The sequence below is a fragment of the Lolium rigidum genome, chromosome 6, assembly GCF_022539505.1.
Source record: "Lolium rigidum isolate FL_2022 chromosome 6, APGP_CSIRO_Lrig_0.1, whole genome shotgun sequence".
Lineage (NCBI taxonomy): Eukaryota > Viridiplantae > Streptophyta > Magnoliopsida > Poales > Poaceae > Lolium > Lolium rigidum.
The window spans coordinates 33,735,663-33,751,578 of NC_061513.1; the positions used below are offsets into that span (position 1 = coordinate 33,735,663).

At 51.5% G+C, this 15,916-nt stretch overlaps 2 protein-coding genes across 2 annotated transcripts; one reads left to right on the forward strand and one right to left on the reverse strand.

Annotated features, from left to right (window-relative positions):
* Positions 1-3,007: 3,007 nt before the first annotated feature.
* Positions 3,008-5,821, forward strand: LOC124662422 (WAT1-related protein At5g64700-like). Its single transcript, XM_047200260.1, has 7 exons — positions 3,008-3,246; positions 3,916-3,978; positions 4,450-4,566; positions 4,664-4,910; positions 5,129-5,287; positions 5,378-5,529; positions 5,641-5,821. The coding sequence occupies exons 1-7, from the start codon at positions 3,008-3,010 to the stop codon at positions 5,819-5,821; spliced, it is 1,158 nt and encodes a 385-aa protein (XP_047056216.1).
* A 758-nt stretch (positions 5,822-6,579) lies between these two features.
* Positions 6,580-7,880, reverse strand: LOC124662423 (the record flags this gene model as incomplete). The annotated part of the gene is made up of 1 exon (XM_047200261.1): positions 6,580-7,880. A coding segment is annotated over one exon (1,128 nt), but the record flags the coding sequence as incomplete, so codon positions are not given.
* Positions 7,881-15,916: the final 8,036 nt, after the last annotated feature.

Below are 15,916 nucleotides of genomic sequence, written 5' to 3' on the forward strand. Positions count from 1 at the left end.
AGGTGGAGTTGAAGGAGAAGGAAGTTGAGCTGAAACGGCAAGCCGAGGACAACATGATCATAAACGTCGACTTGACCACTATGAAGAGATCTTGGTTCGAGAAGAGGCAGAAGGAGATCCTAGAGCGCAAAAATTGACTTGACAATCTCAATTTGTAATTTTTATATTTGTTCAAACTATGGCACATTTCGTTTCTTGATCATGCTACATTTTATTTGATATTATTTTATACTATTTGATATTATTCTATATTTGTTAGATATTATTCTATATTTTTTAGATATTATTTATAAGTATGTGTGGCCAAATGGTTTATTTCCCAAAGAAATTGGCCTAATGGCAAATGGATGGCCGCTGCGTTGGGCATAGCGTGCGACCCAAACGAATACCCGGACGTGGGGCGCTGTCCGACCACCCAAACGACCCAAAACGCGTCCGTTTAGGTCGCCGCGTTGGAGATGCCCTAACCTCCGCAACCAGCATGCAAAGTGCGGAGGCAGAGGCTTATCCCGAGCATCCGCCGAGGAGGAAAAAGGAAAGAAAATCTGATGACGAGGAATGTGAGAGTGTATCTATACTTCTTATAAAACAAAATCCCACTAAGTGCAATTAATGTTTGTCTATCTCAACATGCAAGCTGTCCACATCACCTACTTTCTTGGTCAATCATTTGTCCACCTCACCCCACTAATAGTAGTCCTTAGACTAGTCACAATGCATAGTATCATATAGAAGTATCATGCGTATGATACTACTACATGTTACTATCTCCACAATGCATGATATCATATACTAGTATCATAGTCTCTATATATTAATTGTTTTGTAGAATCTCAATGCAAATATATGTACAAGATTTACTTAACATTAATTTTTCGAGTAGTATGTGCTATGATGCAGTATCTACCTATGATACTAGTACCCTCTCTCTCATCCTTAATTGCACTGCCACATCAGTATTTTGCATGCATGGAATGCATGATACTACCTATGATACTTCCATTGTGGGTACTCTTATTTATTATCTATATCTACATGCAAGATATTAACCATTAAACTAGCAATGTCATTCTTTTTATTTGCCGCTCGCACTTGATAATATCGCACCCTCGTGCTATATTATTACATAGTTAAGTCATGTGCAACTAAATGTTGCATATTCTATAAACCAAGTTTTATATATTTTATTAAATTTCTTAAAGAGATATCCGCTGCAACGCGCGGGGTATCGTTCTAGTTTGTGAAAAGACAGAGGCTATGGATGTGGTAGAAGGCAAAATGTGAGATCTGGAAAAGAGGAAAGTCCGCAAATTATATTTTAAGAAAATAGTTTGAGAATTACCGTTAGAAATGATATAGACCAAGAAACTTTCTGAAGCCCGAACAACAAAGAAGGAAGTGCCTAAAACACGATATGTGTGAGACAACTAGGAAACTGCACTCAACTTACAGGGTTGTGCCGGCTACCAAGGCAGGAGGGATGCTAAGTCATCCCACAGTCTATAAAAGTTGATAAACATTATGGGTACAGAGCAAATAAAACAAAAGATACTACCAGTAGTAGTTGGGGCTAGATCATTGTGTGCCTTGGGTTGGAGGTGCAGTAGCGAGTTCTATCCTGTCTGCTTTGCGTCCTCGGGACGGCGTTCAGGTTTTGATCCGGTGGGATCTAGGTAAAAGCTGCGCATGGCCTTGCCATTGCTGGGGTGTCGTTTCCTTGTTGAAGGCATCCCGAAGATGATCCCCTATTTCGACCTAATGGATTCCGTCCCTCCACCTTATTCTGCTCCCCTTGGTGGCCCCGCTTCGGGTAAGCTTCTCTTGTAGTGTCTTGTGGATGACCCTCTGATCTCTCGCTGATGTCCAAGCCCTCTCACCTCGTCGGCCTGGCTACTTTTACACGGCCTGCTTCGGTAGCTGACGGCCCGCCTAGTGCCTTGGGAGGCTCTGCTAGGTCGACGTCTGGTCGTAGTTTCACCGGTGTGCCTATCCCAATGCAAGTGGAAGATGTTGTGTTTCTGGTCTGGACCTAGCCCGAGCTCGGGGGTGGTGGTTCGGGGTCTAGGTGAAAGATTTGCAGGAGCTCAGTCTCTGCCGACGACGATGACGCATTGGTGCGCCATGCACCTTCTTGGAGGCGTCATTGCAAGACCCCCTCCCCCTCCTTTGGATCCTCAAGCTCTGCCAAGATGCTGGCTCGTCGTCGAGTCCCCCTTGGGCTAATATTTTGGTGTGTAGGAGGTTTGTTAGCATGGACTACGACGTGCTCTCTCTCTAGTGCAACAGAAGACAAGGCTCCCTCAACCTGACGCTTGTTGGCGTTTCTTTGTTGTCTTTTATTGTTAGTTTTTCGGTTTGCACGTTATATGTGTGTGTTGTAAATCTTGGTGTAACTTTTAGTCGGTTGATGGCTTCGCTAATTCAAAGCCGGGCTCATTTCGAGCCCAAATGAGCCTTCCATCTAAAAAAAAGTAGTAAGTAAAAAAAACGCTAGGAAACATAATTAATATTCCAAACTGCAATCAACAAAAAATCCAGTAGTGAACAATAATAACATAGTACTGCATAATAGATTATATCCTTTTTATGGAATGTTAACTATAGAAAGGTATAATTCTGCATAGCGGTAAAAAAAAGATATTCCACGGTAGTTGGTAAAATGCTAGGAAACAAAATTAATGTTTCAAGATGCAACAAACAAGGAGTACTGCTTGTGTATATATTGTAATTAAAATGCAAGGAAACAAATTACGTTCTAAAATGAGTGCACCAGATAGATAGTATGACCTGGGATTCGGCACATGTGGCACACCGTTCGTAGATGGGCTGACGTGGAGGGCATCCAAACAAACCCGAACAACATTTGTTGGGCTACGAGGAGAGCGATGCATAACATTCATGTGTTCCCACCCCAGCTCACCCGTAAATACTCCACGGCTTGGCCTGTGGTCACTCTCGTTCCGCCGGACATAGGAGAGAGAGGAGAGGACCTGCCGGGGAAGAAGACATGGCTCATGAGGGAGGTGCGAAGGTCAGTAGTGGTGGCAGCGGTGGCTGCAAGGCCGTTTTCCCGGCGGAAAGCGTGATGCTACCGGCAAGCATGGTGCTGGTGCAGCTCTTCTCCATCGTCCTGGTGCTCCTGTCGAAGCTGGCGCTCAACACCGGCATGCAGCCATTCGTCCTGCTCGCCTATCGGAACCTCATCGGCGCCGCCGCCGTCGCGCCGCTCGCCTTCTTCTTCGAGAGGTTCGTGCATATACATGAGTACATTTGTGCACGCGAACAGTTCTTGGAGATAAGCGGCACCCTCAAATCTGACACATAAGCCATCAACCTGTTTTCTCCTCTTTTTCTTCGATCGACCAGTTTGGTTTTGAACTTAATAATTTCAGATGTCGAGTGCATGAAAAATTAAGACACGGTAGTAGCAGGACGGAGAGATTCAATCGAGGGTAGATTAGTTCCTTTTCTGATATCCACACAATTAGGTTTGCGACCGTGGGACTGTGGCCCATGTTTTGGGAAGAAAAAGGAGAAGTAATAATAAAATAAGAAAGTTTTCAAGTTAATACTTCGGTTCGTTCAAGTAGATTTTGGATTAATTGCAAATACAGTACTTCCTAGCTTGCATGCATCCTGCATGCATCGGCAAACAAAACCCAGATTCATACAGTTGAATGTACCAAGATGTGCTGGTTAGCAAATGCTTGACGCTTCAAGATGGCAATTTTCAATTAGTATTTCTAGTACTTGCTTGTCGACAGTGGTGTTACCAAAATAGATCATGTACAACTACTCTGCATTGGCATGGCAAACCTCGCACATTAATTACTCCCCATCCAAATTTGAAAGGGTTAATTACATACCTTATCTGACGTTGCTAATTTATCATTGCATCTTCTTTATCTCACACAGGAAAGCAAAGAAAGTCCCCAACCCCATCGAGTGTGGCTGGATTACCATAAACGCCACTTTCGGGTTAGCACTTATCTTCCATCTGCTCACTCAGCTACTCTGTGTAAGATCAATGCAATGTTGAGCAGACATTTGCAAATGGCAATGCTATCCATGCTACATATGATTTGCCACGCTGCTGACGATGAACACAGATGACGACAGCCACTCGCAAAGCATAGGACAAAACACACTTAGCATGATAATTTTTGGATTCGAGTCTTGTTTAATTTTGTCAATGAATTCAAGTTGACTCTTGACTTTTGTTTTCCAATTATCTTCCATTCAGTCACACCTCTAATCTTTGTAAGATAAATGTAAATTTGGGCAGATAAATTTGGCCAATGGCAATTCTATCCATGCCATATTTGCTTCGGCAGACATTAGGCTGATGACGAGTCACAGATAAGCAAGAGACAAACAAATGTAGCTCTAGTGTTTTGTCATGTCTTGAAGTGGATTCTTGACTTTTGTTTTCCTGACATATGTGTATAGGGTTATCCTGGCGATGGGGCTTTACTACTATGGCCTGCGCGGCACCAACGCCACCTACTCCGTCATCTTTCTCAACCTCATCCCCATCGTCACCTCCCTCGTCGCCATCGCACTCAGGTACTTGCTTGCGCAATCTGACATGAAAAAATCATGGCACTATGTTTAACATTGTTAACAACGTCCCCATGACATGCATCTCTGGTTCTGAATTCAGGGCAGAGAAGCTGGCATTCACAAGCTGGCCTGGCAAGATGAAGCTCCTGGGCATCTTGGCGTGCGTCGGGGGAACAATGGTGGTCACCCTCTACAAAGGCAAGATGCTGCGCCATCCTTGGCCTACCCACCTGCTGAGGCCCCATACTCATGCAGCAGCAACTCCGGCAGTTCACCACAATATGGTCGCAGGCACACTATTCCTGTGCGGCAGCTGCCTCGGATACGCCTTCTGGTTCATCATACAGGTGCCATACTGATACTGGCCGTGGAATCTGGAAATAAATCTTGACTTCCACATTTATAGGTGCTTCAGAATGAGTGTTACAATGTCCCAACTGAAAAGAAAAAGATCCATTGCCTTCTTGATTGTTATGGCTTTTATGTTATAATGCTACTGCATGTATTTGTAATATCCTTACTGACTCATTCTAGTATGTAACTATTTCTGCAATTGCATCTACAGGTTAGGCTAGCTAAGGTTTTCCCATCTAGGTACTGGGCGACGACGCTGACGTGTCTGTCCGGGAGCCTGCAAGCTTTCGTTATCGGCATCTTGATCGACCACGACACGTCAGCATGGAGGCTTAAGTGGGACCTGCAGCTCTTCACTGTAGTCTACTCGGTAAGACTGACGGTGGATTCAGGTTTGTCATTTCACACTGACGAAACATGGAACTTTATTAATGCTTTGCTTTTCATTTCACTTCCTAAGGGAATATTCAACACCGGTGTTGCGTTCATCCTAATGTCTTGGGCGGTGAAGCGTCGTGGGCCAATTTACCCCTCCATGTTCAACTCTCTAGCCATGGTAGCAACTGTGATCATGGACTCGGCACTGCTCGGCACCAGCATCTTCTTAGGAAGGTGCGTTTCTCGAGCAACAGACTAAACATGATCAATTTCTTCAGATATCCGCACTTGTGCACTGTAGCAAATCCGGGAAATCTCAATTGCACATACCATGGTTGTCTGCAGCATTTTGGGAACACTGCTAGTCATCTTGGGGCTATACGCGTTTCTGTGGGGGAAGGGAAAGGAGCTTCAGGAAGCTATGGCAGCAGCGAAGAACGCCAGTGGGAAGGAGGAAGCTGGAGACTGTGGCGAGCATGGTTCACAAGAACTGGAGCAGCGCCGTGGCAGCAATGAGTTAGCATAAGGAGTGCAGGTGTGTTCACGAAGACTAACAGTCGCGACAAAGGTGTAAAGGTGCAGTGGCCTTCTATACATAGTTTCCCCGGTGATCCGTTCCAGCAAGCTAAAAACTGCTACTGTGTGCTGTAATCAGAGATTTGATGTACCTGAGATGAAGAATTTATAGGGGTACAACGAACAAAAGCTAGGAGTTGTGCATGTACCCGCTGTCACATGGCTCACCCACTGGTCTATGTTCCAAGGTTTCAAACTGATTTTCTCTTTCTGCTGCTGCATTACAGAGAGAAGTTTGACTTCTTGATTTGTTGAGTCTAGTCTCCAGTTTAGTGATCAGTTCATGCTCTTCTGATCAACACTACATTTTTTTAATGCTTGTTTCAATCAAGACCTGGTAACTTGAGAGGAGGACATCGTATATATGTGAAAGTAAAACGCCTCCCCTCTCAGGCAGCAACGGACAGCAATTCCACAGACCAACAGTAAGCAAATCTAGTAAAACATGTTTCTTCCCTAGCAATAGCATACAGATTGCGGAATTAGTAAAGCCCGCAGAGAACAACTACGACATATGTTCTAAGATTCAATTGCATGAGGTAAATTCAGAAGTAGGCAAAATTTTATCCAACTTCTATTGCTGCCAGAAATTAACCACTAGATAGATAGCATTGCTAAGAAGTAATGCAAGAGAAGAATAAGTGGTCACACAGACAAATGATAGTATCAAGCAGAATAGATCTAGCATTAGTTGCATAGCATGCCGTAATTAAGAGAGCTTACAGTGGTTCCACCACAGGCCATCTAACCTAGACTCCTTAGCCATCCTGTTTCTTGGCCAGAACAAGTGAAAACGAAACAAAAGCATAGCATTGTCGGTCACCGAAATCACTATCCACGAAGACAGAAGAAGATTTGGCGACACCTTATGCCGTCCCTTGTCAGGCCAGTTCAGAACCCCTGAGGTTGAGGGTATAGCTGCAGAGAACCTGGATGATCGTGAAAGGACGGGCAGTATCAAGGACAAACTCCTTGTTCTGCTCGACGAAATCAAGGGAACCAGAGACCCTCTCGTCTGTCCCGTCACTGATGTTGTGCTTCACGATGCCAGCAAATCGACCAATCTGTAGAGTGTAGTAGACACAGTTTGCCTCCACGGACGGGAACTTGCCAGCATCAACAACCATGCACCTGTGATGGCCGATGAAGATGGCATACTTGCCGATGGTCTCCATGGGTACGAGCTTTTGGTTCTCAGGTTCGATCCCAAGAACCCCAACACGCCCTGGCGCCTTGGTGATGAACATGGCTTGTCCACCAAAGTCCACCAAGAAACACCGGATGTTGCTGGTGTGTCTAAATGGATCGCCCGAGAAAAACTTGACAAACTCAACCTGAAGCATCTCCGTCAGTTCGCACAGATTGTCCAACATGCTACTGGACGCCACGGACGCCCATCCACCGCCGTTGGCGTAGACACCACCCACCACTGCCTTCCTCATGTAGTTGTAAATGAATTCGTCGAGGCTTTGGGCGTCGAAACGTTTGCTGTCAGGAACTGCCGTGTAGTACTTGCGAGATGAGTCGCAGAGCAATGTGAGGTTGTGCGGAATGCCGCCGGAGAAGAAGAAAACAGCAACCCCCGCGTCCCGGGGCATAGGTGCCGCGTAACGGACCAGTTCGCCGGTGAAAGGATTGAGGACGCGAGCGGCGTGAGGCGGGCTCCTGTCGGCGAGGACGAAGAAGCCGCCGAAAGTAATGGCGACGACGTAGTAGCGGCGGAGCCGCGGCAGCTTCTTGCGGAGGAAGCGGCCGGTGCCGATGTTCAGAAAGACTCGCGTGCCGTCGCTCTGGGAGACCACGTCGCCGTCGAGGACGATCCACTCACGCGGGTGGAAGCGGCCGTCGATGGGATTCTTCTTGGGGTCGTCGGTGGCTGAGCGCCAGCTGTGGCAGACTGCACGGAGATCCATGTACCAGTCGACATCGTTGGTGTTGAGGAAGCAGTCGGCGATGCGGCGGACGAGGTCGGACGGGAGCGAGGACCAGCCTGCTGCGGTCGCCTCGGCCGGAGGTACTGGAGCTTGGCCGGCCGCAGCGGCCATTGCCGTAGGCTCCAATTCTTGCGCCATTAACGCGCCTCTCCTAGCTGCAAAACCCCAATGTTCTAATCCTCGCTGTGAAAAAAGATTTAACTTTTCGAGTATGGATTTTGTACACGCACGGATGGGTGAGGAAGCAATCTGTACCGTCCAGAACGAGTTTGCTTTAAGATCCGGAGAAGAGTAGGGGGGGAAGAATTCATGTGCGTGCACTTGTTCCGTCGTGTGGGGTCGCTGCTTTTCCCCTACTTTTACTCCGGCAGACACGGAGATTCTGTCACGGAGGAGACAAGCAAAGAGCGACTACGGCTTGTCATTGCCCATCTCCCCCTCAAAAACTGTCCAATCTGTGGCCATTGCTCACATCTCCCTCGAAAATCTCTCGCTCAAAAAATCCCCCACTCCATCCTGTATCGCCGCCGCCGCCGTGCCTGCTCCGTCGACGACCCTCTCCGCTACGCGCGCCCTTTATTTCTGGCCGTGAGCGGCTGATCTGCGGGCGGCGGCTGCTCTGTCTGCCGGCTTGTCCGCCACCAGTCGCCGGCGGCGGGGCTGCCGGCGTTGCCTCCTGATGTCAGGCGGGCCAAGTCCAGGGGGAGTACCCTCCAATCCCTTTGTGGGGGCAGTATCCACAGATGATTTCTACCCCCTGCCCGAGTACGTGGCCTCTCTGATACCTCCCGCCGGCGAGCCGGTATCCTTTTGCCGTTCGGTGGCCGAGCATGGGGTTGAGGACGAGAAAGAGGAGGCCTCCTTCTTCGCCGGGCCACAAGATGGCAGCATCGGCGTCGATGAACGAGGCGACAAAGGAATTGGTAGCAGCGTCGAAGACGGCGGCGAAGAAGAAAGGGGCAGCGACATCGACGACCGATGCGTCGAAGATTTGGGGAGCGTCGCCGGTGGCGCGCACAACTTGGACAGTGGCAGCGACGTCCCCCAAGAAGGGAGCCTCGGCGTCGACGACGCTGCTGTCGGAATCATTTGTCGCCGTCGCCGGCGCGGCTGCTCTGTCTCCCGTGCCGCATCCTCTTCTGGCCGACGCGGCTGATCCGCCGGCGCGGCTGCTGGTGGCGCGACTACCATGGCACGTTCAAGGCGGAGGGCGACAGGCGGAGCGCGACGGGCGGAAGAGCCTGACGGGGCGCAACGAGCCGTCGCAGCGGTTCTACCACGTGTCGTGGTCGTTCCTCAAGGCCGGGGCGGAGACCAGGATGGTGCTGTTCGAGGAGGCCAGCGACGACCCGTCGAGGGTGGACTTCCACACTGTCGCCGTCGGCACGGCATGCGACGAGGCCGCGCAGGTCGGTGACGAGGTGGCGCTGGCGTGCAACCACGGTAGGACAATCTCGAGGACAAGTGCGGCGCGTACGAGGGCGGGTGCGAGTCCAAGACGGCGCTGACGGCGTTCGAGGCGGCCTGCGTCGGCAAGGAGTCGTGCACGGTGCAGCACACTGAGGACTTCCACAGTTCCACGCCGTCGCCAGGTGCGACTCCGGCGTGCTCACCGTGCAGGCCGTCTGCCGCGGCCGTCGTGGCCGCACACGCCATCATCGGCGCGACCGCCACTCGCACCTTCTGCGCCACCAGCACCACCAGGCCCTCGGCGCGCCGGACTTTCGCCATCTAGAAGTTGGCTCGCCGCTGCCACCCGTGGACGGCGGAGGCGACATGCCCGCGCCGGGGAGGATGCAGCAGTGGACGCGGCGGCGCGGGGCGCGTACATCTTGAGTCGCTACCTGGACACTGTGAGCCGCCGCCGTCCGCATGTACTCCGTACTTTTAAGTTCAGTCAACCTTTTTTTCTTATGCTATTTCGGGTACTGTATGCTATTTCGGGTCGGGATTCAATTTTCGTTCAAAGAAATTCTACTTCATAAATTTTCATGTCTCCAACGAATGCTCTGCCGTGAGCATCTCACTTGCGAGATCGAGCTGCAGACCTGTTGTTTCCCTGTCAAATCCATTACTTCATCTTCTCAAAACGAGATGCAGGCCTGAATGATCGCGCCATGCCGTCGTGCTCTGCGTAGGCACCCATGCTCCTACTGATTCGACTGAACAAGCTATAAAGTAGCACCATGGTTACACAAACTGATTACTTGCTACATGTACTCGTTAGCTCGTCACAGTGCCTTAATGCAAATTAAAGACTACTGTCGAAGGAGAAGGTGGTAGCATTTTTCTCGATCAGTAGGAGTGCATCATTGATACTGTCGAAATTACAGCAAGCACAACTGCTAATGAGCTAGGGACGATGAACCAGAGCTCAAAATAATATATTATTGAGTACAACGCTGCTCCTACTGTCCTACAGCCTGCTCTCCAGAGGCGTCCCTGGTGTAGCCTTCCTCGGCAGAGGAGGAGCTCTGAGATCAACGATGGGGTCGGCGGCGTGTGCTGGAGCTGGACTGATTCTGTCGAGGAGGTTTGGAGCTGGACTGATGGCGGAGTCTGGAACTGGCAGTGACAGCGACACGAGAGGAAGAGAAACATAGCCAGGTTTAGACAGTTAAGAGTAGAACAGAGCAATGGAGTTCATGGGAGGAGCAACGAAGAAGAAAGAGGGAGCCACGGGAGAGTTTTGTGCGTGGAGAGACACGAGAGAGAGAAACGCGGACATATAGGTACAGAGAGACATGGCACTGACCACTGAGACAGGGACATGTCCTATCTAGTAGCTTTTCACAGATTCTCTTTGAGGAATCAGTTTTGCCTAAATGTACGTCTGCTACTTTTTCGAATCACGAAGCAATGGGTGGCTGAGATAACTCGTGTACCCATACTTGCGTGTACATATGTATTTCCCTAACTTTTCAGCAAGCGAGTCGCGTGAATGGAATCTGAGAAATACACAACCGACATAGAAGAGGATTCAGTACCAGATCTACAGATGAACACAGCCAGATGGGCAGCAGATGGGGTAAAGCGGATGGCGGCGGCGGCGGCGGCGGCCTAGGGATTTCGGAAGAAAGGGGGGAAACGGATCGAGGACAAGAAGTGGACCGCTAGCGTTAATTTGTTAGAACATCTCCACTCTTGCCCCCGTCGAGGCCCCGAGCGTTTTTTCCATCCGGACGGCGTAATTCGGCCCAGTCGCGCCCCTGGTTCCTCGTTTTCGTCCGGATTTGGCCCTTCATCCATCCGGCGAGCCCACGCCATCCCCGGCCCCCCGGGGCGCGCTCGGGGACTCCGGACGAACGCAAGCGCGCGAAACGTTCCCGCGCGTCACGGTGGCCCCAACTTGTCGGCGAGAGACACCGATCGTCGTCCTCATCGCATCGTCTTCCGCGCGCCGTAAAGCCTCGCCGCCGGTCGGCATTCGCCGGACGCGTAGCTTCCACGCGGCGAGTTAATGCCGTCGCCTCGGTTTCATGCGCGCCTACCGCTATTTATCGCCGAACTACCCCGGCTGCCCCGCATTCACCTCCTCGCTCGTCTTCCCCCAAATCATCCCCGAACTCGAAGGAACCAGGCAATGGCGAACGACGGTGCGGCCAACAACGGCCGGCCGCCGCTCTCTCCACCAATGGGAGGGGCGACTCCTGCACGCGGCGGGCTACCCTGCGCCGCCGGACTTCCGCGCGCCGGGAGGCTGGAGGCTGAGCGCAGGCGGCGTGCCGATCCCGCCGCCGCCAACGGGTGGCGGCGCACTCGAAACGGCGATCGAGGAGGTGCGCGCCACTCTCAGTGACGAGCAGCGCGCGGATCCGCGCTTCTTCCCCGACAACCACGAAGCGTGGATCGCGTTCTTCCGGCGAAGGTACGAACGCGAACTCGCCGCTACGACGGCCCTCCTCCTCCTCCAGGCAAGGAACAACGCCGCCGGCCGCCGCCGATGGTGGAGCGCGCCCAACCGCACCCTCGAGAATGTGCTCGCGCACATCGAGGACGGGAACTCCCCGTCCGGGGATGCCGCCGCCGGTGGCGGCTACCGTGTCGCGCCGGCACGGTAGTTCCTGGATACCGAGGAGGATGGCGCCGTCCTCTTCGTCGTCGGGCTCGAGATCGGCGTCTAGGTCCGGCGGGTCGACGCCGACCACCGTCAAGAAGGAGTGGCCGTCTCCGGCCACCGTGAAGAAGGAGCCGGCGTCTCCACCGCCGACCAGAGGGCGCAGCAGCGGCGCGCTCGTCATCCGCGACCAGCCCTCCTCGCCGCAACGCGGGCGGAAGAGGAAGACGGCGAAGAATCAGGCCGCCGCGGCCGCCGCCAACCAGCTCGCCGAGGAGGAGGCGAAGCGCGCGGAGGACGCCGCGGTGGCGGAGGCGATCGCCAGGTCGCTGAAGGACCTGGTGCCCGCCGACAACAGCCTCCCCATCGACGCCGCGCTGGAGTGGTCCAGGCGCGACTGGGAGCGCCAGGAGGCGGAGCAGCAGCGGCGGATGTTGGATCTGGCCGCCGCGCGACAACTCGCCGCCCGCGCCGCCGCACCGTCGTCCTCGCGGAACGCCGCGCCCAGGGAGGTGATCAAGCTCGAGGAGAGCAGCGACGACGACATCTACCGGCCGTCGACTCCACGCGCCGGCGACGCTGGCCGGGCACGAGCCGGCTGGTACGAGGCGCCGCCGCCCCAGGACGACGCCGGCTCCAGCGACGACGACGACGGCGGCGACTACACGACCTTCTACCGCCATTTCGGCATGTAGGAGGCCGCTTTTAGTTTTAGTATTAGTTTGCCAATCGCCGAATTCAAATATATGTACGAATTCGGCCTATTTATGTACGAACTTGCCTCTATATGTTAAATATCATTAAATTTCGGCTTATGTTTGAACGAATTCGCCTATTTTGTCTGAATTCGTCGTATTACGTTGCATCCATCCTGGGCTCGCGGCTGGGAAAATGGGCCTCCCCACGCCAAATCTTCCCCCAATCCGGACGAAAATTTCGCCGGATTTGGGCGTGGGGAGCCCAAACGAGTGGGGATGCTCTTACCGAGTCGCGTCCCCGTGGACATAACGCATAGTCCATCCGTCCGCTAGCTTCTGATCAACCAAACATTTTTAATTTGATCAGTATTTTACAAAAATGACATCAAAATAGTATTATTAATAAACCATATGTATCTAGACATGTTTTAGTATATAGATAAATACGTATGTAATTAAACATGAGTTAATTAATTTGGAATAGAGCCCTCGAGCTCACCGCCACGTGCGCCCTCGAGCTCACTGGCCCCTCATGCCCTCGTTCCCATCACCCTCCTCCCCGCCCCGAGCCCTCGAGCTCCAACGCGCGGTGATGCCCCACCACAACGGTAGTGTGGCGTTGCGGCCTAGGTCGGGCGGCAGAGAAAGGATTCCTAGCCGAGCTAGCTCGGGTGGTGGAGGCCTTCCACGGGGCGCAACGTCGAGGCAGCGTTTTTTCCCGTGGTGGGGCGGTGGCGCCGTTTCAGTTGCTCACCGGATCTGACATGACGCCCCTTCTACCAGTCGTGCCTCGGCCTCGTCCACGAGAGCCACCGGGAGAGAGATGATGGCTCGGCTGTCACCACTTTCCTTAAGTTTGGTATTCATTTCGTTAGAGATAATTTTCTTTCAATTTGATGAGAATGCAGATCTTAGTAATTCAGTGTGGCTATTTTTGGTCTGATCTGGATTTTATTCTCTTATTAGGTGTCAAATCTACTACATCCAATTCCATATTGTAGTTTCCATTTTTTGATACTTTTTTTGGAATGGCCCAAATTGAGAGATCCTTGTCAAAATCCAACTAAAAATTCTTAGATTGAGAAAATTTATTAGTCGTTGTAAATCCATCTGAACTGCATTTTTTTTTCATTTGCTCTAAGATTTGGAACGAGGTTGGTTTTTCTATTTCTGTAAAATTGTGAAGCACTTGTGGTGCAATTAACTAATTGTGAAACCATTTTTAAATTGTTGATGAGATTTTGTAACAATCTGCGAAAAGTGCACAAATAATATTTGTAAACAGAGGTCTCAAATAGTAATGCACAAATCTGAGTCCTTGGTATTTTCCTTCAGAGGAACTCTAAAATCAAGTTCTTGTCATGCTAATTGTTATGTAGTCAAGGCTTAGTTCCATGTTGCTACATTTGATTGCACTAATTGGTCTTAGTTGGGCTATTCAAAGTCGTATCCAACTGGTATAGAAAAGTTAAAGCAAGTGTACTAATTTAATGCTATATTAAGTGTCAATCTCAGAGCAATCATTGATGATCCTGATTTAATTGGCGTCCTCTGTGGTTAATCTAGACGTTGAAGTCATGGTAAAGTGCATATTGATGCAAATTGCCCTTTTGGCACTTTCAGAATAATAATAATAATAACACTAGTCCTTTATCACGAACGGTTAGATATGCTTGGTTCTTCACCGTGTCGTTCTGGAGTACCGGGGTACCGTAAATTTTGTCGTAAAAAACAGTTGTGAAAATATCCAAACACAAATTTTGAGTTACATTTTGAAAAAAAAAATATAGATATGCATTTGGATATATCTGTATCAAAATAAAATGTGAATTACATATAGCCAATTTCAGCGATTCTTAGCTCTGAAATCGAATTTTCAAACCTTAAAACCTCGAAAGAATTATGCATTATGGTAGTGTACTAGTACTTTTATCTGTTTACCAGGCTTCGATTGATTTATTGCATTGTACATTTAGCGGATTAATCTACAATTCGCATTTAGAAATTTCTCTGTTCAAACTCAAAACACACCTAAACAGCAGTGACGATGAGCTAGCCTGCAATTAGGCTAGCAAAACGCTCATGCCACAACAACCTCCGGCTCGCTTTTGTTCCCCTAATTTTGCAACGCCGCGCGCATGCAGGATATATATAACACCCTAAATCCGCCATGGACCTCTCACCGCCTCAAATCGATCCCCGGCATTCCCTCCTTCGCGTCGCGCCATGGGTTGCGGCACCTCCAAGGAAGCCGTGATCAGCAGCGACGGCAGCGGCAGGTGCAGCCGCAAGCTCTTCCGGCGGAAGTCCAGCGTCGTCGCCACCGGCGCACATCAGCCGCTCGCCGCGAAGGACAATGGAGACGTTGTGAAGCATCACAAGGCGGCTTCGGCGCCGGAGAAGGCCGTCGTGAAGGGGAGCGGCAAGGCCGGTGTGACCGCCCCCGTTGTTAAGGGCAGCGACGTGGTGCCGTCGACCGTGATCGGCGCGAAGGTAATCGGGGAGAAGAAAGAGGGGGAGGAGATCAAGAAGGACGGTAAGGAAGTAGCAATCACCGCCACCGACGCGACGGGAGAGAAGGAGACGGCGACCGAGAAGTTCACCGGGGGGAAGAAAGACGAGGGCGTCAGCGACAAGGAAGTCGTCGCCGATCTGATCAAGGACGACGTGGCATCGGCAACCGGGAGCGTCGTCATCGTGCAGGAGGAAGAAGAGGGGACCGAGAATGGCGAGCCTGTCGAGGTGTCGATCGTGGCAGACGAGCGAGAAGACGAAGATCAGGGAGTGTCGTCGGCCGGCGCAAACGACGAGGAGGGGTGGTCGACTGAGAAAGACATCGAGGAGATCGCTGTGGACGAGGATGACAGCACTGTCACCTTCGCCGATGGCCCGGTGGGCGTTGCCGCCGTGGCGGATGACGGTGCCCTCATCTCGGCTGATGCGCCAGCTACCGAGGAGGATGAGATTACCGACTTCCCGTCTGCCAGGGTGGCCGGGGACGACGGCGTGGCCGCGCCGGTGGCCAAGGAGGACGAACTCGTCTCATTCGCGTCCGGTCCGTTGGCCGAGGAGGTCGACGGTGTCATCCTGCCGGCTGCTCCGGTCGGCGAGGAAGTTGACGTTGCTGCCTTCACGGTGACTCCTGTGGCCAAGCCGAATGGAAGTGTCGTCTCCATAGATACTCCCGTGGCGAAAAAGGATGAAAGCGTCACCATTGCGGCTACTCCGGAGGTCCCGGAGGACGACGTTGCAGCCACCGTCGACGCGGCGGCCTCGACGACGGCCAACGAGGACGAAGGTGTCATGTCCACGGCTGCTCCGGCTTCCACGGAGGACGAACGTGCACCCACTGTCGA

What these genes read in the sequence shown, in the direction of transcription:
- LOC124662422 (XM_047200260.1), top strand. Translation starts at nt 3,008, where the DNA reads ATGGCTCATGAGGGAGGTGCGAAGGTCAGTAGTGGTGGCAGCGGTGGC. An exon ending in ACCATAAACGCCACTTTCGG is followed by an intron (nt 3,979 to 4,449) that starts GTTAGCACTTAT and finishes ATATGTGTATAG; the next exon opens with GGTTATCCTGGCGATGGGGC. An exon ending in TCTTCACTGTAGTCTACTCG is followed by an intron (nt 5,288 to 5,377) that starts GTAAGACTGACG and finishes TCACTTCCTAAG; the next exon opens with GGAATATTCAACACCGGTGT.